General features: G+C 38.8%; 1 protein-coding gene across 3 annotated transcripts in view; it reads left to right on the top strand.

Moving 5' to 3' along the window:
* FKBP5 (FKBP prolyl isomerase 5) overlaps positions 1-26,672 on the top strand; it is a 1,202,894-nt gene extending 1,176,222 nt beyond the window's left edge. For all 3 annotated transcript variants that reach the window (XM_070745229.1, XM_070745227.1, XM_070745228.1), the window contains 6 exons: positions 6,886-7,042; positions 8,634-8,724; positions 9,580-9,663; positions 10,691-10,876; positions 16,477-16,716; positions 17,367-26,672. In XM_070745229.1, the coding sequence (XP_070601330.1) occupies positions 6,886-7,042; positions 8,634-8,724; positions 9,580-9,663; positions 10,691-10,876; positions 16,477-16,716; positions 17,367-17,471 (863 nt within the window). In that variant the 3' untranslated portion in view covers positions 17,472-26,672. The remainder of the gene's footprint in view (positions 1-6,885; positions 7,043-8,633; positions 8,725-9,579; positions 9,664-10,690; positions 10,877-16,476; positions 16,717-17,366) is intronic.
* The last annotated feature ends 438 nt before the right edge of the window (positions 26,673-27,110 follow it).

Below are 27,110 nucleotides of genomic sequence, written 5' to 3'. Positions count from 1 at the left end.
GACTCCCAATTCAGGGAAACATATTAAGTAGTATTGACCTTAGATTGTATTTGTGTTGTCAAAAATTATGATAACAGCCCTAAAATAAATTGTGAGTGGCAAAGAAATAAGATGCTCCAAAGGAAGTAAATATATTGTGCTTGTGGGCCTGGAGAATCCAGAGTGGGATGGAGCCCATCAAATGCCTTATTTGGCTGTGTGATGTTGCCTAGGGTAGGGGATTTTTATTTATTTTCATTCGTTTTCTATACTACGTTGTTATTGTTTCTAAGCCACCTGGAGTCACTGTCAGCAATTAGGCAGCTATCTAAATTTTCTAAATCAATATAATATGTCTGTTATTAAACTCTATTTTAAGAGACAAAAGTCTTTGGATTGAGAACCCATTTCAGATTTCTTGTCAGCTGTAGTAAAGTGGAAATGTTTTGGTTGATTTAATATGAATTTATAGTAGGTTGGCGGAAAACCAGAAAAGTAGTTTTGCCTGTACTTTGAAGACAAGCGGACGATTAAACTTGCACAATAATCATTAACTGACTGTGTTTGCTGAGTTATAGTAAAACCCAGCATTGGGTAGGAAGCGAATTCAAAGACTCCTGGCGTTACTATAATTAGGACATACATGTTGTTGTGTTAAAATCTTAGGGTAGGATTTATGAAGATAGTCATTAACTTGAATGATAGGGCATATTTCACAGCTATGCTTCCTAAAACACAGACTGTTTGGATATTTGCATTTCAAGTAACTATGCAGCCCTCTGCTGTTTTAATCAAGTTGTACAAATTGCTGTCAGTGCACAGAGTTCATGTGCCAGCCACATTAAGAACACAATGTTCTGTGCTCTTCAAAACAAAATTGCTCTAGGCACAGAGAGAACAATAAGTCAACTCAACAGCTGAACTGATGTTCCCTAGTCTGGCTGGAATTTCTTACTGTGCAATCCAAGTGTAATTCAACCCAAGTGATCTCTTTCAGATAGTATTTAAGTAAGCTTTGATAATCATGTTATGGAAGTATTTCCTGTACTATATTTATGCAGAATCATTCTATCAAAGAGTGAATTTAGTTGAGCAAGATTGTTGGTACAGAACAGAATGGGACCACCCCAATCTAGTATATATCTAATATTATATTTATATATGAGCTAATTATTTTGAAATTTGTACATTAGATTTTTCTCTAGCCATAATCTCCCATACTTTGTACCTCCTGATAAAGATACTGAGTAGGAACTATAAAGTTAACAAAACATTACAAGAACTCATTTTATTAACTGGAAAAAGAGCTTCAAAGTTCACACCAAATGCCAAAGAACGGAACTACTATCTTTTGCTACTACCTTTTAAAATTAATTTTATTGAGTAGTTACAGTTATTCCAAATATTTTGCTTTGTCTCTTATTTTCAATGGACAGCTTGCAAAAACAATAATAAATGGTAATACTTTATATTAGGCTGTCGTACATAATATATGCTCATAACTATCATTGTTGTTGTTGTTGTTATTGTTGTTATTATTATTATTATTATTATTATTATTATTAATAATAATAATTAGTCTTGTATGCCGCCCTTCTCCGAGGACTCGGGGCGGCTCTATACCTGGAAAATAGAAATGTCTTTAAAATAATAGATTAAAAATCTTTGGAAACTCCTTTACAGCTATCAGTAGTTTCTGTGTTGACACTAACTCTATAATGCTGCCTAAGAATACAGGGAATAATTAATTTAGATACATGTCTACTAGTCAAAAGTATTGTAACACATAAGGTGATGCTATAGTATTTTTGACAGCTTTGCTCCAGGGATACAGCCATTAACAACTTCAGTACTGCAAGTATTCCATATATCACTGTAGACAGGTTTCATGTTACCTTAGGCCACTCATAACATACTTTAGAGAAATATACACAATACAAACACCTAAATATTGCCTTAGATAGGGTACTTTAAAAAGAGATTCACATTGCTCAAGTATAGTAAATAATGAATTGACAGAAACAGTAAATATAATGAAAGGAGTATGTCAGGGATGCCCTCTATCCCCACTCCTATTTATATTGGTTTAGACGTCTTAACTAAGATTAGTAAGAAATAGAAATAGCGGTAAGTAAATATACTTTTCTTTTGATATACAGTAGTATAAGATATTGCATTCAAGATATTGTCAAATAGCAAGAAAAATGTAAGATGTAGAATGTGTAATAGAATGCTCACATTTCAAAAGGACTTGGGCTCTTTGTTTATGTGAACAGAATCTCTGGTGGAAAGTGATTTCGAATTCCCATACAATTTCATTTTATAGCATTATATGCTGTTTCTGGCATCTTGCTACATTTCAATTTTTTCACAATATGCATGCTTGATGATCCACAGATACCTAAAATTCGTAATGTTGGCTTCCAGTGCAAAAGGCTATGAAGAAAGAGAGGATTGTTTTGTTTTATATTTACATTGGCAATTATTTTTATTAGAACACTAAGTAGTTACTTCAGTATGAGAAGGTCAAGAGTTAGAAATTACAACGAAGAAGCAAAGGATTACTAGGGTTTGACTAATTGTAGAGCCTAAAAGACAAATAAAAGTATTGTATTATGAATGTTCCTAGACTAGAAACGTTTTCATGAAATTCCTGAAGCATTTCTTAAGCTACCAAAGTTGTCAGGAGGAAAGGTTGGACATTGTAAGTAATATAAACAAAAAATTAAAATGACAAAATGTTCAGTGTGTGTAAAATTAATCAATGGACCACTCAAATAGCAATGTTAATGATGACGAAACATTCTAGCATTGGTAAGCTAAACAAGAGACTAAAACTCCATCATTTTAATTCAAACCATGCTGATTTACCTGAATCTTTTACTTATGTGAGATAGTTGTCTTGAGCATTCCTTAAAGAGTATGGAATACAGTACACTGTGAGTGCAAATGTTACATTGGTTGATGGGCAATTGAACAAACTTTTAATAATATTCTAGGCATTTAGAACAGTGTTACCTGAATACAATTCTGGACTTGTTTGCAGATTTTAGTCAATATACTAATCTCTAGTTTAGACTTCACATCTGACCTGGTTTTGGTGATAAATTAGAGCAAAATTTGTGCAGAGATAGGCAACTGGTGCCTTGGCTTATGGGATGATCCCAGGCATCTCTTCTGATTTCCATCACACCTCTGTCTATGTTGTTTACTAAATGATTTTTTAGAGATATGGTATTCTATTGTATTCCACCCAAAGCCCTTCTCTGAGGGAGAAAGATGGTTAAGATATATCTCTGATGCAGAGCCCTCTCCTTTTCACACGTGTAATCGCCCCAGCCCAACTCCAATTACATTTCTCCATCACATTTCATTCAATCGTTTCCAACTTCTTGCAAAAGAAAAAGGTCTCACAAAGTTGGAATTGATTGAGTGAATTTTTTCACAATGGGGGAGATAGGATCCCATCCTCCTGAAGCTCATTACAACATGGAGCCACAATGTGACCCTAGGGTCATCTTGGCTCAGAAAAAAAAAAAGCAGTTTCTTTTCCTGCAGAGCTGCCGGTGTTGGGATGCCCCGCCTCTCCGCCGGCCAACTGGCGCTTTGCTTAGACACCTATTAGCTCCACCCCATCCTCCATTTCAGCGAGTGGCGCTCAAAAGCTCGGCCAGGCCTCTTGAGAGACGGAGTTTGTAGGAGGCCGATCTAGCACCCGGGCTTGCTACAACACAGATGTTCATTCCCGGCTTTGAGATACCTAGCTGTAATGGGCAGCAAAGCTAGGTACATCCCCCTGTGCCGATCGGAAGACAAAACAGGAAAAGGGGAGGGGGGAGAGAAAGTCCCATTGCCAAGGTATGCACAGGTTGAAGGAGGGGAAGAAAGTCCAATTTTAGCATCCTGGTATGGAGAGTTATATCAGGGCTGGCGGCAGTATGCGCTCTCTCTCTCTCGCTCACACACGCACACACACACAGGTTGGATCTATCTTTCCTCCTGCCCCCACCCCCTTTTTGGTAAATGATTTTATGCTGTTGGTTGGCCAAGGGAGCCATTTTTATGGATAGGTAAGTCTCCTACGGTGACCTGACCTTGAGAAGGCCCATTACATGAATGCAAGATACTTAATGTACTTCCATTGTAGAACACACTGTAAGTTAATAATCACTGTGTTCAGTTGACATAAGCTTTAAGCTGTTGACATAAGCTTTAAACTAAACAGTGTCAGCTGGTGGGCCCGCGGGGGAGAGCCTTCTCTGTAGCTGCTCCAACTCTTTGGAACCAACTACCTCCTGAGATCTGGACTGCCCCCACCCTACTGGCCTTCCAGAAAGCTGTAAAGACCTGGGGCCAGGGGCCATTGATCTGATGGTATGTCATCAGGATTTGGCCATTAATGACATGCATGATTTTTTAATATTTTTTTTAAATTATTGGTTTTAAATTGTTTTTAAGGGGTTATAATATTACATGGTGTGTTTTGTTTTTAGGTTGTGAGCCGCCCAGAATCCTTTGGGCGTAGGTCGGCATATAAATCTGAATAAATAAAATAAATAAGTAAATATTGACAACCTGTCATGCCAGTGTGCCATTGAGTTTTTCCTTTTGCAGTCATAGCGAGACATTTTGCCCATCTGTATAGCCCAATTACTGGCTTAGAATGAATATAGGATTCTGGTTCTTTGAGTAATTTAACACTTCCAATTGCGGGATTGGTGGTTTGGAGATTGCAAAAGAAGAGGGAGAGAGGTCATGCCCAGTCATTCTCACATTTATATAAGTGCAAGTTCCTACATAAGCCTATACATATGCATAACTTCTGTCAACAACAATTTGACGTAGCCTTCCCTATTTGGATGCCTTCCAGTTATTATTGTTGTTGTTTTCTTGGCAACATAACAGAAGTGTTTTACAACTGCCTTCTTCCATGAATTGTTTTCTACTTCCAGTCTAGCCTATGGCCTTGATGTTTCCATGATATGTAATCAGTTTCTAATCAGGTCTAACCCTCCTTGGCTGTAATGGTCCGTGAACACCGGAATTCTCAACCACTTCATTCCTTGTTACTAACCTTATAACTTTGTTTTATATCTAGGATCATGTTTATGTGGGGTGGTAGGCTTAGAGCAGTGTTTCCCAACCGTGGCAACTTGAAGAGATCTGGACTTCAATTCCCAGAGTTGCCCAGCCAGCAAATGCTGGCTGGGGAATTCTGGGAGTTGAAGTCCAGATCTCTTCAAGTTGCCACGGTTGGGAAACACTGGCTTAGAGCATTTGGCAACTTAATATCATTTTATCTTCCTTTGAGAGGGAAAAAATGTCCCATACCGATTCTTCCACGTTACTTAGCAGCAGCAGTGAAATCTATTTACCTTTTCTACCGGTTTGAAAGCGCATGCTTTGCTCATGTGCCACAGCCGCACATGTTATTTCACCCTCTGCGCATGCGCAGAAGGCATTGCACATGCGCAGAGGGTTAAAAAGAAAGTGGCAACATCCGGGCAGGTGGGCAGAGTCTTGCAATGCCGCCGCCACAGGTTCTACGAACTACTGGCGGCCGCTACTACCAGTTCGCCCAAACTGGGCCTAACCGGTAGCATTAGTTTGTGCTAATTTTGCATTTGTTTTTCTTTTATCCTGACCATAGGCCAGAGAAGCATGGACCTTCATAATGATACTTTAGGCAGCATGTGTACATTTTCTCTTTTTCTTTTATGAGCTATAGTGCAAAGGGAATTGTTCCATTAAAATCTGTGCATAACTTTCTTCAAGAATATTACTGAAATCTTGTGCTTTGTTGTCGTTCCACTACAAAATAACAAAACACAAACAAACAATTTGTATTTATAAAGTGTAATACTAATCTATAGTACAGTGGTACCTCTATCTACAAACGCCTCTACTTATGAACATTTCTAGATAAGAACTGGATGTTCAAGATTTTTTTGCTTCTTCTCAAGAACCAGGCCGGAGTCTACGGAGAGAGGCAGCATACAAATCTAATAAATAAATGAAATAAATAAATAAAAGGATTCCGCCTAGGAATCTCCTGGGAGGAAACAGGGCCGGAAAAGGTGGGGAGGAGCCTCTGTGGGGTCTCTCTAGGAATCTCCTGGGGGAAAACAGGGCTGGAAAAGGTGGGGAGAAGCCTCCGTGGGGCCTCTCTAGGAATCTCCTGGGAGGAAACAGGGCCTCCACCCTCCCTGTGGTTTCCCCAATCACACACATTATTTGCTTTTACATTGATTCCTGTGGGAAAAATTGCTTCTTCTTACAAACTTTTCTACTTAAGAACCTGGTCACCAAATGAATTAAGTTCATAAGTAGAGGTACCACTGTAATCCTCTCAGTTCCTGCCCCTCTCTAAATTCACCATGTTCTCCACGGAGTACCCAAGAAATTATATCCTGCCAATGTAACACAGTGCCATTTGGCAGCTTGTGTGGTAGTAGCTTTTGCAGTACTGAATTCCAGTCTGGGTTCAAAATCAGGCAGGATTTTGATGCCTTGATACTGAGAGCTGCCATCTTCACACCATTGCCTGAGAGAACTGGCCCAGGATATGAGTAAACCTATTTTCAGTTTTGTAGGCAAAGAACAGTTGCCTCTAGACTAGATGGGTGGCACATAAATGTAATAAATAAATAAGTACATAATAGGGTGGGTTTTTTAAAAAAAAGTTAACATCAGTGAGTTGAAGCATGAACTCATTTTAGAAATAAGGAAAAATAAAAAATAATGTGATTTTGAAGTTTGTTTTGGGACCCAGTTCTTCTGTTATGCCAGCTATGGTGAAGACAAGAATACCAACAAATAATGTGTTTGGATTATGCTGTTTAATGCCTATTGAAATGTTCCTGGTACTGCTTTACATTTCATAATGTTTCTCTCTCTCCCATACAGTCCAATTGAAAGGGTTTTGTGATGGCAGAATGTTCGATTGTAGAGATGTAGCCTTCACTGTTGGAGAAGGGGAAGACCATGACATTCCCATTGGAATTGACAAGGCTCTGGAGAAGATGCAACGGGGAGAACACTGTATCTTGCATATAGGAACACAGTAAGAAATGTGGGAGGGGGTATTTGTCGTCCGTCCCTGTTTATTTATTTATTTGGTGTCTTTAGCTCAAGTCTTGGCTTCCAGTGTCCACTTGGAGAAGCCTACACAGGGTGAGGTTTTTTGCAGGATTTTTGCAAGTGGCTTGCCACTGGTTCCCTCCCAGACTGTGTAAGTGAGTGGCCCAAAATCATTAGTGGATTTCATGCAGAGGCGGGCTGCTTACCTTTTCCTACTGGTGTGCTGCGTGTCCATTGTGATATTTTGCATGCTTGCATGTCCCACACATGATTTTGCTTCTGCGCATGCTTAGAGGGATGATTTTGCTTCTGTGCATGCTCAGAGAGCCAAAAATCGTAGTGGCGTGCAGACTGGCAAAGAGAGAACGGAGCCGTCGCACCAGATTTGCTACCGGAGCGGCACACCGAACCACACCAGCAGGACCCCCAATGAATTTCCTGCCTAGAGCAAGATTAGAATTCCCAGTTTCTAGCCTGATATATTTAACCACTGGAAAAACCTGGCTCTCAATCTGCTTTTACATAGCTTTTATACAAATCTCATTTATTCTTAACACCATAGCTATTAGCTGGTGGTAGCTGACAGTAAGATTGTTATGTAATGTAAATTGTTTTAGAATAAACCTATATGGCTCAGGGCCAGACTATTTATGGGACCCTCTCTTGCCATATACCTCCCAGAGACCTATAAGAGCACCCAGAGTTGGCCTTCTCCAGGTCTCATCAACTAAGTAATGCAGGTTGGTGGGACCGCGGGGAGGGCCTTCTCTGTTGCTGCCCGGGCTCTATGGAATCAACTCCCCAGATGTCCGTATTGCTCCCACCCAATTGGCTTTCTGTAAGACCATGAAGACCTGGCTTTGCCGACAGGCCTGGGGGACATGAACCAACAACAATCATGGCCAAATTGTTTGAATGTCTAGTATGCATGTTGGGTTAGTTTATTATGTTTATTATGGCTTTTAATTAAGTTAATTAATTAATTCTATATTTGACTTCTTTTTAATGTTTTTGTAATTTATATTTTTGTAAGCCAGCCTGAGTCCTTCGGGATTGGGCAGCATAGAAGTTGAATTAATAATAATAATAATAATGATGATGATGATGATGAATAACAATAATAACAACAATAACAACAACAATAACAATAACAATTTCTTTTTAAATATATTTAAAATGATATTTAAATAGTGTGTAGATAGATTTAAGACATTATTTCAAATACCATTTGCATATCTACTGCTTAGTGTAATGTCAAGATTTTGAAAAACATTAAAGGGTAATAAGTGTGTGAAAAATTGAACAGAATGCACAATATATAGTTGCATCCAATCTGAATACAAAGTAATAACACTGAGTCCAGTATAGCATATAAGTGTTTTGCCCAAAATTAGTTACTCAGACATTAGTTTCCCAGACAACCCATGTTTGGTATGTTGCTACATATCAGGTCTCCAGGACCTGATATGTAGCTAACCAATTATCTCCCTTTGAGAGTAAATATCCAGAATGCTGAATAATAGGCTGTATCCTGAGTCATTTCAGTTATTATTTTTTCCCATGCTATTTTTTAGATATGGGTTTGGTGAAGCTGGAAAGCCTGTATTTGGCATAGAACCAAATGCTGAACTTGTGTATGAAGTTACATTGAAAAGCTTTGAAAAGGTGAGAATGGAATTTCTTCAAATAAAAAACCATCCTATTACACATTGGATGTTTACCCACAGGAACTTTTCTACAGTGAATACATTTAGGAAGATCCATTTCCCGCTTCATCCGGCACGTTTGTCACAAAAGTTGGTAAAGATATGTCAGCAAGGATCACAGTGTTCTTGTGTGTTTTTTTATTGTTTTGGGTGGGGTCCAAGACTTGTCCTAGGCTTGTTCCTTTTGTACTTCTTTTTCTGGTTGAAGAAAAAAAAATCATGTCCTGCCAAACAGTACTGAAAGGAGGGCAGGGCAAAATTGCTGAACAGTCTGTGCCCTTTTTAGGGTGATGGAGAATGTACCATCTCTGTAAAGTACAGGGAAGGAACAAGATGTACATAAGGTGGAGCGTTGATGCCAATCTATAATGGGAAATGTTAACAGGAAGGAAACTTAAATGAAAGAAATCTGTCTACTCTCAGGAGGATTGTATAGGCTTCTTTCATGATTCTGGGTTATCCTTTCATATTTTTTTAACTCCTCTGTCTTCAGGACAGATTTAAGTGGAGCTGAATATATTTTGGACTGGAAAGAAAATGTCAGTGATACCAACATTGGGCTACTTCAAATTTCACTCTGCTTTAAGTTCAAAAGCCAAATATAAATTTGTGAATATTTTTATATATAATTATTCCATTGCTTGCTCTGAGCTTTTGCAGTAGTTTTAAGAAAAATCTTTGTTGGGATTAAGTAATACTAAATTTGAAATGAGCAAGAGTTGACAAATCTTACTATATTATGAAGTATAGTTTAGATTTTCAGCTTTACATCACTTTCCGTTTTTTGATTATATCTATACATTCTTGGTTATAGGCCAAAGAATCCTGGGAGATGGACACCAAAGAGAAACTAGAGCAGGCCGTCATAGTCAAAGAAAAAGGAACAGTATATTTTAAGGTATGTGTCAGCATTCTAGCAACACTAATATGAAAAAACTTGTCTCCTATTGATAAGGCTTCTGTAATTTATTTATTTGCTCAGAAAATCTCTCCTTCTTAACATCTATCTTTGTCTTTACCTTTCAATGACATATAGTTTTCTTCTGAGCAGTTGATACCCAGTAAATGTGGATCTGTCATAAGGTAGCCAAAATAGGGGTATTTGAAATTACATCTTTCTGGTATTAAAATTCTTAACTATCAAAATGTTCCCCTTTCCCCCTCATTGTTCTATTACTGATAGTTTAAATTATAACCAACATTTAAGAAATACAGTGATACCTCGTCTTATAAACCCCTCGTCATACAAACTTTTCGAGATACAAACCCGGGGTTTAAGATTTTTTTGCCTCTTCTTCCAAACTATTTTTATCTTACAAACCCAAGCCACCCACACTGGGATGCCCCACCTCCGGACTTCTTTTGCCAGCGAAGTGCCCGTTTTCCCGCTGCTGGGATTCCCCTGAGGCTCCCCTCCATGGGAAACACCACCCCCGGTTTCCCAGTGAGGGGAGCCTCAACAAAATCGCAGCATCACAAAAACATGGAAGTCCGGAGGTGGGGTTTCGAGGACTTCCGTGTTTTTGCGATGCTGCAATTTCGCTGAGGCTCCCTTCGCTGGGAAACCCCACCTCCGGACTTCCGTTGCCAACGAAACACCTGTTTTTGCACTGCTGGGATTCACCTGCAGCATCACAAAAACACGGAGGTCCGGAGGTGGTGTTTGCCATGGAGGGGAGCCTCAGGGGAATCCCAGCAGCGCAAAAACGGGTGCTTCGGCTGGCAAAAGGGATGAGCTTTGGGCTTGCACGCATTAATCGCTTTTCCATTGATTCCTATGGGAAACATTGTTTTGTCTTACAAACTTTTCACCTTACAAACCTCGTCCCAGAACCAATTAAGTTTGTAAGATGAGGTATCACTGTATTTCTGCTTTTCAATGTAATACTGTACTCCTCTTTAACCTTATTTAATCTTATTCTTAGGAAGGCAAGTACTTGCAAGCAGTAATTCAGTATGGAAAGATTGTATCCTGGTTAGAAATGGAATATGGCTTATCCGAAAGGGAATCTAAAGCTTCAGAATCTTTATTGTTGGCAGCCTTTCTCAACCTTGCTATGTGCTACCTAAAGCTACGGGAATACACTACAGCAATTGAGCACTGCAATAAGGTAAAAACACATCTAGCCTTGTGGAACTGGAGAAACACTGGTGATGTTTGATTTCAGTATTTTCTCAGTCTCCTTAATTTTCATTCTGTTTTTTTGGTTTGTTTTGTTTTTTGTTCCAGTTAATTAAATATACTAGAAGCAAGAATCAAAATGATGCAAAAAAGCAAATAGATACATATTTCTATATCTTATAAAAGTAGAAAAGTTGACAATTTGAGTTCTTAAAATTGTTGGATAATTACCATATTTTTAGGACTATAAGACGTACCAAGAAACAAAAGTTTTTGTCCTCCCTGGCCCCTAGGAGCACTCTGCAGGTCTCCCAAGTTTTCTGTGTGTCCCGTTTTTAGCAAAAACGGGCCCATTTTTCATAAAGGCCTGCAGAGTGCTTCTGGGGGCTGGAGGAAGGCAAAAACACCCCCGTTTTGGGGGAAATAGTCCAGGTTTTGCTTATTTTTTGCAAAAACAGTGGTTTGGCCTTCCCCCAGCCCCCAGGAGCACTTTGCAGAGCTCCCAAACCTTCTGTGCACCCTGTTTTTGTGAAAAACAAAACGGGAAGCAGGAGGGCTTCTGGAGGCCAAAAAGGACTGTATTCAGTGTATAAGATGCACCAACATTTCAACCATCTTTGGGGGGGGGGAGGTACATCTTATACTCTGAAAAATATGCTATTTGTATTATGTAAATTGACATATTCCCCCAACTGTCAAGGTTTGTGTATGGTTCGATTGGATTGTGTGATTATTTTACTACAAGGGTTTTAAATTGTTTTTAAATTGGATTTGTACACTGTTTATTTTGTTGTGATCTGCCCCGAGTCTTCATAGAGGGGCGCCCTACAAAAATAAATGAATGAATGAATGAATGAATGAATAAATAAATAAAATTAAAATACCAAATAAAATAATGTTGTAGCAATTGGGGAGCTAAGTGCAACTTTATAATTTATTTTATTTTTATACATTTGCATTTTATAATGTTATATAATATTTAATATAGATTTGTGTCAGCCTTGGGAGGTAATTCAGACAACACATACATAAATACAATGGTACCTCTACTTACGAACTTAATTTGTTCCGTGACCAGGTTCTTAAGTAGAAAAGTTTGTAAGAAGAAGCAATTGTTCCCATAGGAATCAATGTAAAAGCAAAGAATGTGTGCAATTGGGGAAACCACAGGGTGGGTGGAGGCCCTGTTTCCTTCCAAGAGATTCCTAGAGAGGCCCCACAGAGGCTTCTCCCTGTCTTTTCTGGTTACAGTTTCGGAGGCTCGGGTTTGTAAGTGGAAAATGGTTTTTAAGTAGAGGCAAAAAAATCTTGAACGCCCGTTTCTTATCTATAAAAGTTTGTAAGTAGAGGCATTTGTAGGTAGAGGTACCACTATATTAATTCTGATTTTATTGTAAGGATACATTGACAGAATACATCTCTCACCCTTCATCTTTACAGTCCAAGAAACCAGGAAGATTCCTTGAGATATTTATCATGTCCCCATTCCTTCTCAGACTCAGCTGCTATTTATCTGACAGTTGTCTAGTCTGTGGTTTCTCCTCCTCTCCCCCAAGGTCATGTCCACATGCCATTACAGATTGTTATTGCATTGCCCATCAGTTGTTTTTTCTGTAGACTAAGCTGCTAAGATCCGTAATTTTCAGAGCTTACATCATCTTGGTAGCCCTCTGCTGAAGTTACTTCAATTCCTCACTGTCCTTTTTGCTAATCGGAATGGGAGACAGTACTTCAAATGGGTCTGACCTAAGCAGATTTGAATGGAACAATTGCTTCCTACGGTGTAGCCTGTGTTCCCATTAACACATTCCAAGGTAGCATTTGCCATGCTGCAGATGCATTACCCTGTTGGGTTCGTATTTAACTTGTGACTGATAAGGACACTCATATACTACTCCTGTTCTGCCGGCCTGTCCCAACAAATGTTCCCTCTAATTTTTTTTCGGTGTGGGCGGAAAAGTATAGTGTCTGAGCGACAGTCCCTTTGGGACTGGGCGGCATAGAAGTATAAATAAACAAACAAACAAACAAACAAATAAATAAACAAATAAACAAATAAGAAAAAAATCACTTCTTTTTTTATTTAAAAAAATTAATAATAAAACAAAACCAAAATCTATTACTATTATTACTATCTTCTCTTTTTCCATCCCTGTCTCCTCCCCCCTTGTGTGTGTGTGTGTGAACTCTTGAACCATTTCCAATAACAGGTGAGCTATTGGAAATGGTTCAAGAGTTCACACACACACACACACACACACACACGGCTGGGGGTTTTTTTCTCTGTTATTATTTGTGTGCTTTTTACCATATGTTTTAAATCAAGAGTCATTTCTCTCTCTTGCTCTCTCCCCCTCTTGCTCTTTTTCTCACTTTCTCTCTCCCTCCCTTTCTATCTCTCTCTTGCTCTCTCTCCTGTTTTCTTTCTCTCTTTCTATTGCTTTCTTTATCTCTCACTCTTTCTTTCTATCTCTCTTGCTTTCTTTCTCTTCTCTCTCTTGCTATCTCTCTCCACCCCTTTCTCTCTCTCTCTCTTTCTCACTTACTTTCTCTCTCTCTCTCTGTCAGTGAGGGGGCTGCGAGAGCGCTTTCTCCGAGCACTTCGGGAACGCCTGCCCTGCCTCTACTGCAGCCCCCTTGCTGAAAGCTCGGGACGAAAGCGCTCCCAGCAAAGGGGCTGCGAGAGGGGCAGGCCGGGCATTCCCGAAGCGCACGGAGAAAGCCCTCTCTCGCAGCCCCCTGGCTGGGAGCGCTTTCGTCCCGAGAAGCCACAGCCGCCGCGGAAGTAGTCGCACCCCAAGGCAGGAGGTGGCGGAAGAGGAGAGGGGGCGGATCGGCTGGGCGGGGGGCAGGGCCGAGAGGCCAGGGATGCGAGGGGGCCGGAGGGGAGGCAGGGGCGGCCGCGGCTCCCTTTCCTCCTACTGCCGGCACCTCCCTGCCCCCGCACACACACACGCGGGCTGGCAGGGGGATGGGGAGCGCACGCCTGTGAAAAAGGGTGCGCAGGGGGGTATTTTGGGGTGCACACGTGCGCATGCGTGCAGCTTACGGGGAACGCTGGTCCCAATTGCCTGTAATTACAGGGTAATTAGTCCAGAAAAACACACACCACACGATAGAAAGAAAACCAAAAGTCTTTATCAACAGGAAAGCAGAAAAAACTCCCTTTTTAAATGTCAAAGGGATTTTCTGGTACACACAAGGCACAGGTTAAATGCAATTCAATTTCTCACCCAGTAATTGGGAAATTGAGTCCAATTCCAAAGTCCAGAAAGTCCACACACAGTCTTGAACAGGGAAACAGCAAAACCACGAACTTGACGAACTATGAATCAGATAAACTTCCACAAGGCTAAATCAGCACGCTGCTCTTTTTATCTGTAGCACTAATTACAGCAGCACCACCCAACCACAGGTGGCCTCACTTATCTCCTGTAATAATCCTTCAGGTGTTCTCGCATGCATGGGTCTGTCATAAGTTCTTGTTCAGTATCCAGGAATGATAAGGAAGATTGATCTCCACCTGGGCTGTCTACCAAACTCCCCTCTTCCCTGTCACTCACACTTCCTTGATCAGAGGAGACTTCGTCAGCAGATTCTATCGGGAGCAAAACAGGCCGCGGGATGTGGATGTTTTCCCCACATCCACCTGCACATTCCTTGGGGCATGAGCTGGGCCAGAGCTAACCACAACAACTCCTAAGTCAAATCTCCCACAAGTTGTAGAAGTGTTTTATATTTTTCCTACCTAGACATACAACTTTACATGTCTTATTCATACTAGTCTTGTGCGGGAGGCTTAACAGTAGATACTTTTTAAACTTCTTTTTAATCTAAACCAGGCCTGTTAAATTTGCGGGCTGCAGGCCAGATGCATCATGCACTGGCCATGCCCACACCCAGTTTAGCAAAGGGGGGGAAAGTTGTGATACATCGTGTGACAACACCATGATGACAAGGGTTTGATACGCCTGATCTAAATTAGCCACCTCACCCAAGCTTTTCTCACCTGCATAGTTTGTGAATGTCCCAATTCCTTCATCCAAATCAATGCTTAAAATTTTGTTTTAAGCATAAGATAAAACTGACAGCTGACTTTTGTATCATTTATCTGAACAGTGTAGTAAATATCTTGATTTTTGTTCAGTATTGTTTTTCATCATTACAAGCTTAAAGCTTTTTCTTCCAAGTTATTGCTCAAGTGTACAGATTTCTGAATATAGTACAGCTAGAACAATGTGTTAAAAATGAGACAGGACATTTATGTTACTGAGATAATTATATGAAAGAAAGACATGTGTTTTTGGACAACACTATAAATATCTGGGTTTTATGAGTCATCATACAAACTTTGCCTGTAAGTTTTCTGTTGAGCCTCCATTTGAAGTTTTAAGCATTATATCCATTTACATTTAGTCATAGTATCATATTGCTATTTCTAGAATATTTCATTTGTAGCTGTAAAAGCCTGTGCTTCACAATATCTAAATATCAGTTGCCTTTGGTGCAAAAAAAATCCATTTTGAAGATTAGTGTAATAGATTTTTAGAAGTGTTAATGACAGAATACTTGAGAGACAGATTGCTATGATACATTTTTACTTTGCTTTTATTGTAATATTGTTCTTATTTCTATGGAAGTATATGTGACATTGTAAAAATCTGATAAAAACATTCTGCTTCTGTTCCGTACACTCCTCCCAAAAATTCACAGGTACAAATTTCAGACACACACACGTTTGAAAATTCAAAACAATGTTCTTTATAATGAAAATTCACTTAAACCAAGCCCTCTTTTGGTATAGCAAAGAGCACTCATCTCCAAACAAACTGCTAATTTGTACAAGTCCCTTATCAGTTCTGTGATACTTAGCTTGCAGCTGTGAGGCAATTCACAGTCCTTCTTCTTTCACAAAGTGAAACACACTTTGCTCTGGTTTAGTTTCAAAGCTGGGAAAAATCAGCACACAAAAGGTCAAAGTCAGTAAAGCAGTCATGAAACACAAGGATCAGATAATCCTCCACAATGGCCAAACCCACAGGCTGCTATTTATAGCAGCCTCACTAATTATCACAGCCCCACCCAACCACAGGTGGCCTCATTTTCTTTGATAATAATCTCTCAGTTGTTGTTGCCTATGCATCGCTCTCCGCATGCGTGGCTGTATCATTAACTCTTGTTCTGAATCCAAGGAGGAGCTAGATAATTGATCTCCTTCTGAGCTGTCTGCCACACTCTCCTCCTCCCTGTCACTCATGTCTTCTTGGTCAGAGGAGTCTTCATCACCAGATTCCACGGGGGGGGGGGCAAAACAGGCCTGCAGCATGTGGATGTCTCCCCCACATCTACAGTCCTTGGGGCAGGAGCTGGGCCAGAGCTAACCACAACAGCTTCTGAATTTTGGTTTCTAATTCTGATAATTACACTGTAAAATTTAGCATATACAGTATGAAACTTTAGTTTTATTTTCCTATTTTTAAAATAGCTGAGGTTCATAGTTTTGGTACTGGCATTAGTAACCATGTCATTTATTATGAGGGAATTTTCCCACTTTTAATTTATGTTAATTATAAGAATGTTTGTTTGCAGGCATTAGCACTGGACCAAGCCAATGAAAAGGGCTTGTACCGAAGAGGAGAAGCAAGACTGCTCATGAATGAATTTGAGTTGGCAAAATGTGACTTTCAGAGAGTGCTAGAAGTGAATCCACAGAATAAGGCAGCCAAGTCACAAATTACCATGTGTCAGAAGAAAACAAAGGAGCACAATGAACGGGACCGAAAGATATATGCCAACATGTTCAAGAAATTTGCAGAGAGAGATGCAAAGGTTTGCACCATGCCAGTATGGCCCCCTTCCAACCATTGTTAAATTACAGGATTTCTTATGGAATTGTACATAATCATTGTAATAATACAATTTCCTTTGTTTGATGCATATAAAATGTCAAGCTTCAGTCACATTCATTTATTATAAATTATTTCCAATAATCCGGTAACATTGCTAAAATTCTTGTAACCTTTATACAAAAGTAGGAATGAAATAATTGCAGTTGTGTTATTATGACAGTAGAAATTATTCCTTTAAAGGATTTCTGTTTATTTATATGTAACGGTAATCAAAATAGTTAACAAAGAACAGTGAAGTACCTCTAAAGTATCACTTTTCATGTGCCCAAAGTGCAGCTTTGTATTATAGGACATACATAATATTTCATATACTTCCAATTTATACCAGATATATATTTAGAAAGTTCAGGGGTTTTGTCAATCACTGTGTGATTCAGAGGTTGTGTAAACAACTTTCATTTTCCATTCTGAGTCCCATAGCCATCTTTGTTTTAGCAAATTTTAAAAAGTATTCCTAGCAAGTAATTTCTTTTTCATTGATCAGTTTAGACTGAAAGGCCTGTTGTTTTTTAAACTTATGCTTGTACCTCTCCCCTAACGCCCACATGGGGCATTTGTTATTGGCTGTAGGAGGAGGCCAGTAAAACTACAGAAGAGAAGGAGGAAAAGCCATCTTCAGACATTGAGCTTAAGAAGACAGTGATTGAAGGCAGTGAATCAGAGGGCCATGTATGACTGTGCAGCAGAAGGACAATCCTGAATTTAGCCTGCACCCAGACAGGTTTCTGAAGGACTCAGAAATTCTACAGTGTTTAATGTAAAGTTTGTTTCAATAGGCATTATTGTGGGAGCAAAAGCCTGTCCAGAAGCTTCACAAGAAATGATAAAATTACCGCCGCTGCTGTGACCATACTCAGCAGGGCACCATAAACCAAGGACAGTTATGGGACCACTTCAAGTGGAACAAATGGTTCAGTAACAAACACCCACAATGATTCTTGATCATAGATGGCTCAGAGCTCATTTCAGTTTGCATCAGGCAGTGATGGGGATTCGGCCCTACGGTGATAAGAATACAGGAGCTGTCAGTTGTATAGATTTGGCATTGCATTTGGTTGTGTTTCTGGTAGCACCACATGGGCATATTCTGCATGGCAGAAAGAAAGGCCCAGGTGCTACCAATTCAAGGTACCACTCTCGTGTTAGAAGAATCAAGTGGAAAACAGTTTTAAAAATCAGATTCCTGAGATTTTATTCTCTCTGTCTTGTAGTTCCAATGGGTTTCTGTAGCACAATAGTTTCTCAGGGAACTGAGTAGTCCAAATCGTGCTATTATTATTGTTGTTATTCTTGTTATTAAACAATTGCTTGCTGGCAAGGTCCCCAAGCTATTGATGACTGAGTACAGCAGAAATGCTAGCTTCTGAGCGTGAGCATTTTCCACCTCTCATTCCCCACTGGGGTATAATATGATCAGCAACAAACAGTGCTGATTAGCTGCTGCAGGAGAAGGGAAAGCAATCTGGACTGAACAAGGCCATTTTCTTCCTCCTCTCCAGGATCAGTTGGGTATGGACATAGGGATGCTCAAGGACAGTAGCCTTTTCCCTTTTTCATGCTGTGCGGAGCAAATGTATGCAGTAGTCAACTTGAATTATGTGTTGAGACCTATTGAATGCATTGCTCAAGTTTATATAACACAATTGCAATCAGGATATTTTTTTTAAAAAAAGAAAGAAAAACATTTTCTTTCAAAAAAAATCATTATGATTGGTTTTATCAGTAATACAGTGACATGTTTTGGAACATTAAAAATGCTTTTAGAAACTAAATTCGTAATTCGGTTTTAAAACATTTTGCTCATTCTTGGGAATCCTTCTTTAAACTCTTGTTTGGATCCCCCTGAAGCTGACAGATTGTTTTTGAATGGTTTGTAAAACAGAGTGGGTCCATTCCCAATGCTATAAATCAGGGGACTCCAACCTTGGCAACTTTTAAGACTTGTGGACTTCAACTCCCAGCAAAGCTGGCTGAGGAATTCTGGGAGTTGAAGTCCACAAGTCTTAAAAGTTGCCACAGTTGGAGTCCCCTGCTATAAATGGTAGGGCTGGGCAGTGTTTTAGATGTGAAGGTGAAAAAGCTGATTCAGAGTGCCCAAAAGTACAAACAGCGCTTATCTGCAACTCCTTAAACCAAACCCATCTTTTTCCAGAATCACACACCAAACCTTCAGGAGACACACACACACACCCCAAAAAATGTGAGGCTGCGTCAGGAAAATGGCTTTGAATCTGAAGTGCCAAACGATTTTGTCTTCAAATCCCAAACATCAGTCAGCCCTAATCAATATTTCTTAATATATTTTTTTTAGGATAAAGAAGTGAGTTTTTGCTGCAAATGGCTCATATTGGTCTGCATTCTAACTCAATCATCCATTAGTAGCACTGAAATTCATTTGAGTGTTCATTCCTAGGGAAATACAATTTTACTTAAGCCTCATTGAGTTGGCAGCATGTTTGCCTTCAATGGTGCTTATTAAACTTATTCTTTCTCTAGGTCTGGGTCAACATGTTTACTGATCTGTGATGGAACATTGCATTTCATCGTTCTTAGAGCTGTACCTCCATTACAGAATGTGCAGGGCATTTTGCTTTCCTGTATGCCAGATAGGCAACACGGCTATATTTTAAATTTGTTTAGTATTTTCAGTGTTAATTTCTCTCAATTTAACACATGCTCAACTTTTTTTCCCCTTGGTGGTTTTATGCTTTATGTTCTTTTCTTCTTCCTTTCTTTCCTCACTGAAATCATTTTTCTCTCTTTTCTGCTACTATTCCACTGTTTAATCATATACAGATAATCCTCGACTGACAACAGTTCATTTAGTGACTGTTTGAAGTTACAGCAGCACTGAAAAAAGAGCCTTAGGACCATGTTTCACACATTTTTCACACTGTGAGAATGCTCCCGTTGCAGCATCCTCAAAGTCATATGATCAAAATTCAGATGCTTGGCAAGTGACTCGTGTTTATGATGTGCCCTGGGGGGTCACGTGTTGTGACTTCCTGACAAGCAAAGTCAACTGGGGAAGCCAGATTTACTTAATAACCATGTTATTAACTTAATGATTGCAGTAATTCACTTAACAGTGCTGGCAAGAAAGATCGTAAAATGGGGCAGAGGTCTCTTAAGCAACAGAAATGTTGAGGTCCGCTGTGGTCATAAGTCAAGGACTATCTGTATTAACACCAACAGAGAAGAGACGAAAACTCTTTGGCATTATTTTTACACTTAAGTGAAACTTTAAGTTCCTTTGTTTAAATAACATGGAGATGTACCTAGTCCCTGATTAAGAAAGCAGTATCTATTGATAGTAGTCAGATCTTCTGATGGTGCTATCTGAAATTCTTCTTGATTATTCTGTTCATTTTAACGGTAACTAAATTTTATTTCCCATGGTTAATCCTAGCTTTTGAATTGTTATATACCTCTCCACATGTACCCAGATTTCTGTACAGGATGCTAAGAGATGGAAGGAATAATATGGCTGTCCAGAGTACACTGACCAGAAATTTCAGACAAATGTCCCAAGGTTCATTTTGTTACATAGCCGATGATATTATATTTCTATACCAAATTATAGCCAACATTACTTTCATGAGCCATATTGACATAGTAGGGAGCAACTCTTTCAGGTTTAGAGTGCAAGTAATAATTCTTATTTTTGCTTTCTGTGTTCATAAACTGTATGAATTATTGAAAGTCTTAATATAATAAGCATCCACAATAAACAAAGAGAGAAGATAAAAAAATTGTTCTGGATGAAAATTATCCAACAATGGCAAAAGAATTATATATTTTTTTATGTTGCAATTTTTCACCACTGACACAGAATTTAGTACAAGTAGCAATGTGCCCTGTTGTCTGCTATTTGTTTTTTCAAAGAGCAAATGGAATGTCAGTCTTAGACTATAGATGGATATGTTATTTTGTCTTGTTTGAACAGCGAAATTTTGAGAAGACCCATCTTGATCTTCCAGATGATGTTGATTTACAATGTTAGCTATGGTTTCAGTTTCACCATGAATGCTTTAGCTACGTTTTCTGTTTGAAAAAGATAAAACTTTAATGAATAGAGGCACATCCCAGTTAAGGAGGATTAGTATATACTATTGCCCTCCAAATATTATGTGGTATCCTCAATGTGTTCCAATTCTTTTAGAAAGGATACTTTCTCTGGGCCTAAAATCTGTGAATGAAGTTGTTTTAGACTTTCCACCTGTAATATTTCCTATATTTTTATGCTATCTGTCATAATTTAATAGGAAAGTGAACACAAGAATAAGGGGACACAATCTGAAGTTAGTTGGGGGAAAGATCAAAAGCAACATGAGAAAATATTATTTTACTGAAAGAGTAGTAGATCCTTGGAACAAACTTCCAGCAGACGTGGTAGATAAATCCACAGTAACTGAATTTAAATATGCCTAGGATAAACATATATCCATCCTAAGATAAAATACAGAAAATAGTATAAGGGCAGACTAGATGGACCATGAGGTCTTTTTCTGCCGTCAGACTTCTATGTTTCTATGTTTCTATTTTAACATGGAATCCTGGGCTTCAGATAATCTTCCCTTTCCCTCATATCTGTACCATTACTCTCATTTCTCACCAAATTAACACTAAACTCACAACTTTGCCTAGGGCATCTGTTTAGTGTGATGTTGCTTGGAAATATATACCTCTAAGGTGGATGTTCAACATTTCCTGTTTTGCATCCTGTAGACTCTTAGCTTATTTTTTAGTTACATGACTATTGGAACATCAAGATAACTACATCTACCTCAGTAACGTGGCTTTTCTTTTGTTATACAACTCAGACATTTGATGCTTGACTACTTGCTCAGTTAGTTCTTTCAGAACTGTTCTATAGTTCTGAAGAGAAATTCAGTTCTATTATTTCATATACAGTATATGGATTATATTTTGCTAAGGATAGTATATAGAGAGAAAATAATTCCGTTCAGCCGTCAATGAGATTTCTATATGATTTTTCTTCTGAACTACCTTTTTTTAAAGAAATGAGCACATATTTTCCTCTTGTAACTTGCTGAATGGTTGCTACTGATAAAAAATCAATTATCCTTTGCTACCCAGAGATTGCTATACATATGTAGTTGTAAAGGCAACTTTTGTTGTGTCTCCTGTTGAAGAGAGAAAAGTATAACCAATAGCAGTACAGTACACAACTTCAGGAACTGTTTTCCTAGATATATCAATTAGGGTAGTTTCAAAAACAATAATTGTTTTTTATAATTTTTAAATTGCCCCTGGATTGGACAAATGTTTTTACTATCTGAACTCTTAAAAATGCTAATATATAGTGCTTTCACCAGGAACAGGTTTGTCAGTATCAGTGCTCCACTAATGATTCTTATATAATGTAAAATAGATGAATTCTTCACTAATTTGTAAAATCTGGTTATGTTTTTATTTCTACTGACTCACATGGGCTTTGTATTCTGCTAAGAGTGGAATGGCCATAATCCACATTATATCAGTTTAAAGATTTTACATTATCACTATCTTTTGGCTTACACAGTTTGATGCTCATTTTTGATATACACAGAGAATACTGAATATTTAAATTCCTGTGTTTCCTCTCTAATCTTCATTTTTCTGTTTCATTTTGTTAGAGCAGACAAACTTTGACATCTGTATGATACCTAACACATTTTCTTCTATTTCCATAAGGCCTTAATTCCACAGTCAATAAGTAAACTAATCTGACCCATTATTCCTGAATGCTTTTTTTCTTTTTCCCCTTGTGATGCCCATATTTGAAGGATCAATAAATTATATTTGACCTTAGTAGCTAGCAAAACATGCAGCTCTATCAATTTGCCTATTTCTTAGATCACAGGAAAAGATCAGGACTTGTGCCTATAGCTCTGATGGGATAGATATCTCTGATGTCAGAGATATTCACAAAGAATGAGAATATTTCACTGTTTCAAAGTGCCTCTAAATCCTAACTTTGCAGATTACCACCTACCAGTCTCTCACTTTGTGCCTGTTAGCCATGCTAAGTTCAATGACACACTCAAAACTAAAATGCAGATCTATATAGTACTTCACACAATTATGTCCAAACCCAAACTGATTTTGCTTTCCACATGGAGTATTTTCTGGGTAGCATGCCTAGCAATGCCTGTTAGTGTCTTAAGAACATAATGCCTGAAAAAATAGGCTAACAGTCCTTCCAAAGGAATATTGCTGCTGAGTGTTTTCTCTATAAATATTACAGATGTGTAGAACTATAAATATTATAGATGTGCAGAAATGCTCAATTATCCTGTGTATTATTGTCTATTGCTGTGTCTATTTTCCTACTTTCTAAGTCCTCACCTATCCTGAATTACTTGTAAAGTGGAGTGCCAAGTTAATAGTTTGAAGAGATTTCAAATGAGACGGATGGATTTGTGAAGGGCGGGTCTGTAAATAAAACTACTGACTAAGATGCAACTTTTATCTTAACGGGGAACGTATCTTAGGTAACAGACAGTGTGAGGGAAATAAAAAGGAGTTGCTGTCTTACTTTGCTTTGTGAGTCATCCTTCTGAAAGCACTTACCTGGTTAATGTGGCAAACAGAATGTTGCAATAATGGGCTTTAGCTTTAATTTCTCCAAGCAATGTTTGATTTGTTTCATTCTCCGAAGTTTAACTTGCATATAAATATGTACTAAGCACACCAGAATTATGCAGACATTGTATTGTGCATTGTGCTTTTCTGGAATCCCAGTAGATTCTGCCCCACTAATTGCAAAAGCTATCTTTGGAGAAGCTGTATATTGGAGCTCAGCAAGATGTAAGATTGCAGTTGGTTTAAAATACTCAAGCCTCAGAGGTTGATCTGTGAGAAACTGCAGCTCATTGGAGTATAAACGTATCAGAAAATTATAAAAAGAGTCCTTTGGAGTTTAAACTGCTAAAGTGGAACACCTCCTTTGCTAACCACACAACTGATACTTCAGTGGCAGAAAGCACAGGGCAACAAAGGAGACTGAATCCCCGTTGAAGATACATAATGCCGTGCTATTACTTTGATTTTCTGCAATATATAAAGAGTTATTGATGCTGCAAGGCTTGTGCACTTTTTCTTAAAGGATTAACTATTATGTTTGGAGTGAGCTATACAATAGCCTCCCCAGTACACTTCTAAGACTTTGCTGATGGGTATCATTACTGCAACTTGGTCCAAGGACAGTTGTTCCACATCCAGCCTGAAATTGCAAAATTGTTTAAGGGAGGAAACAATTTTTGTGGCTATGCCAATGCTCTGTATTGCTTGCTTCTTTTGAGAAGCCATGTTGTTTATATTTGTGTTATTACTCATTTACCTTACTTTACATTTGCTACTGTAAGAAGGGAAGCATTTTGATATAAAAGTTAAGGCCTCAATCTAGGATCAGAAGCTTTTGAGTTATAGGCTCTGCCTTAGGCACAAAATCAACTGGGCAAATCATACCCTAGGTAGCAGACAGTGGTAAATTACTGCTGAAATCTTGTCAAGAAAATCATAGGGGTTTGTCTAGGCCAGTGATGGCGAACCTTTTTTTACTCGGGTGCCGAAAGAGTGTGTTTACGTGCTATTGTGCATGTGTGAGTGCCCACAGCCATAATTCAGTGCCTGGGGAGTGCGAAAACAGCTTCCCCTGCCCCCCGGATACCCTCTGGAGGCCGGAAACGGCCTGTTTCCCAAGTTCTGGTGGGCCCAGTAGGCTTGTGTATCACCCTCCCTAGGCTCCAGAGGCTTCCCTGAAGTTGGGGGAGTGTTAAAACGCCCTCCCCATCCCCTGGAGGCTCTAAGGAAGCCAAAAATGCCCTCCCAGAGCCTCTGTGCAAGCCAAAAACCAGCTGGTTGGTACATACGTGCACGTTGGAGCTGAGCTAGGGTAACGGCTGGTGTGCCAGCAGATATGGCTCCACGTGCCACCTGTGGCTCCCTTGCCATAGGTTCGCCATCACTGCCCTAGGTAGCAGACAACGGTAAATTACTGCTGAAATCTGGTCAAGAAAATCATAGGGACTTGTCTAGGCAATCAGGAAGAGCCAAAACTGACTCAAAGGTACAATAAGTAAAACATCTGCTAAGACTGCCTACTGAACATGTGGGCATCACTATATTCCTCATCCATTATTTCTCACTGAGAGATACAGTGAGGTTTTCAACTCCTGTGAATGCAGATGTGGCCTTTCACACATTACCTATAATGAACTTTTGCCTTCAGGACAAAGATGAAAACAAAGGCCACTCAAGGGAGAGAAGACAGAAAACTCTACTTGCCCAGCATGTGAAACTATATAAACGGTGTTTAACAAAGTATGGTAGCTAATGCAAAAATTAATCAAGCTACAGGATATATTACTGCATTGTATATATAATCACAGAATCATGGCATCATATTAAATTGTGGGTCCGTGTCGACTAAATTTGTTACCTTAACACAACCGTTATTGTTTGTTACTCATGGCTTATGGATTAGCACATGCAAAAACAACAACAACTAGTGTTTCAGTTACCACTTAGAGAAAAAAGCTGAATACTCTGTTGTCTTCAGAGAATTGGCTGTCTCTGGTGAGGCAATGAGTTCCACCCAATATTTTCTTGAGAACGTTGAAGAGTTCTTGAAGCAACAGAGATGGGAAATAATATTATTCTGAAGTGCCCTCAAGCCATGATGCAAATACAAAAACAGATACCACCACCCAAAGGTGGGCTGCTAACGTGGAACGGTGACGTGTGCTCACCCCCGTGACTCTTGCCTAGTTGGCCTTAAGGTATTGCTACTCAGGGGAACATCTGACTTGTCTCTTCCATGCTGCTGGAGGCAATAGAAGCCTATAAAGATAAATTCTATCATTGCCCTCCTATAGGTAGTTGAAAGAGGGATACAGCCACAGTGCAATCTCAAATTAGTGAATTTTTTTCCCTTTTGTGGATTCCTTTTAGACTAAGGAGCCCACATCTGTTTTTTTCTTGCAAGGAAATATTTCACAAAGCATTTCTGCAAACTTTGCTATTTCTTTTGTCAAATGGCTCCTCAATGGCCACCAATTGTGTGCATGAATGCACATTGCCCCATTGCAAATACGTTTGCCACATTAAAGCAAATGGACAGTTCACCCCAGATATGAAAGGCAAGGCAAGGACGACAGTTGAACCAGTGCTTGCAAAGTTGGGCTTAGATTATTGGCGAAGTATTTGTTATGTGGGTTCTTTAAATACAGAATAAGTCTTCATTCCATGAGGCTATTTATACATTCTTGGAGTTTAGTCATTTTTTCATATCCATCTGTAATTCTTCATAGACTAGCTGAAAAATGGAAGTTAACAAAGTAAAGAAAACCACTATCTTTAAAAAGGAAATTATCCCATTTCATATTGAAATCCACCCAAAATAATTGTGATAGATGCATATTGTTGATTAGCTACCTTATTTTTTTTCCAGCAAGAGAATCTAAAGGAATGTTTCCAATAGAACGTTTAACTTGCAAAAGAGTGGTAGAGTAGCATCACCCTATAAGACTTATTGAAATATAGCACAATAAATTAATATATCTCTAATGGAATATGGCTGTGCTGAGTAGAAAATAACAAACCTGAATTCTTTTTTTTGTTTCTTAAAAAATAAAAGAAATCTGAATAGGAAGCTGAGTTCTGTGCTGCTTAAATTAGCATATTCCTTATATATTGCACACAGATGGGTTGTTCCGAACATGATCTAGAAATCTCTGTATCTTTGGAAGGCGAGACCTTTTCAAAATACCTGTTACAGTGACTTAAAAGCACTTACGTGTTGGGGAAACTATTTTAACCCCTATTTGTATGAAATAACAAAACAAAAATAAAACCTGACCTTTTTTCTCAGCCTGTCATGCTTCGTGTTTTTCTATATATCTCCCACCAATTCTTAACAACAAGGAACTATTTATAATCTGGTAATGTATGGTTTCTTCAAAACAGCACACATCGATTAAAACAAGGTGTACAATCTAATAGAAATAGAAGTGTGAAGAGAATTTACTGGAGAAGGGAAGTCAAGGCAAAACTAGCTTTGAGAAATAAAGATGTCAGTTTTACTTGACACGCAAAGAATGTGATGATTTCTGATATAAAGCATATTGGTACTTTTGAAACATGTAATTTAATGAAAGTTATTTGTAGCCATTAGCAATAACAAAAGCATTGTGGATTATAAGCACCCGGACTTCGAGTAAGACTGAAATGAGAAGTGAAATTTCCTTCTATTTGAGCAAGGAGAGATCGTGTTATGTCCTTACCAAGGTCAATTTGCCATGACATGTA

The sequence above is a fragment of the Erythrolamprus reginae genome, chromosome 3 (assembly GCF_031021105.1).
Source record: "Erythrolamprus reginae isolate rEryReg1 chromosome 3, rEryReg1.hap1, whole genome shotgun sequence".
In the NCBI taxonomy this organism is placed as follows: domain Eukaryota; kingdom Metazoa; phylum Chordata; class Lepidosauria; order Squamata; family Dipsadidae; genus Erythrolamprus; species Erythrolamprus reginae.
Note: the sequence above shows the minus strand (reverse complement) of the source record. Positions and strands in the feature narration are given on the sequence as shown.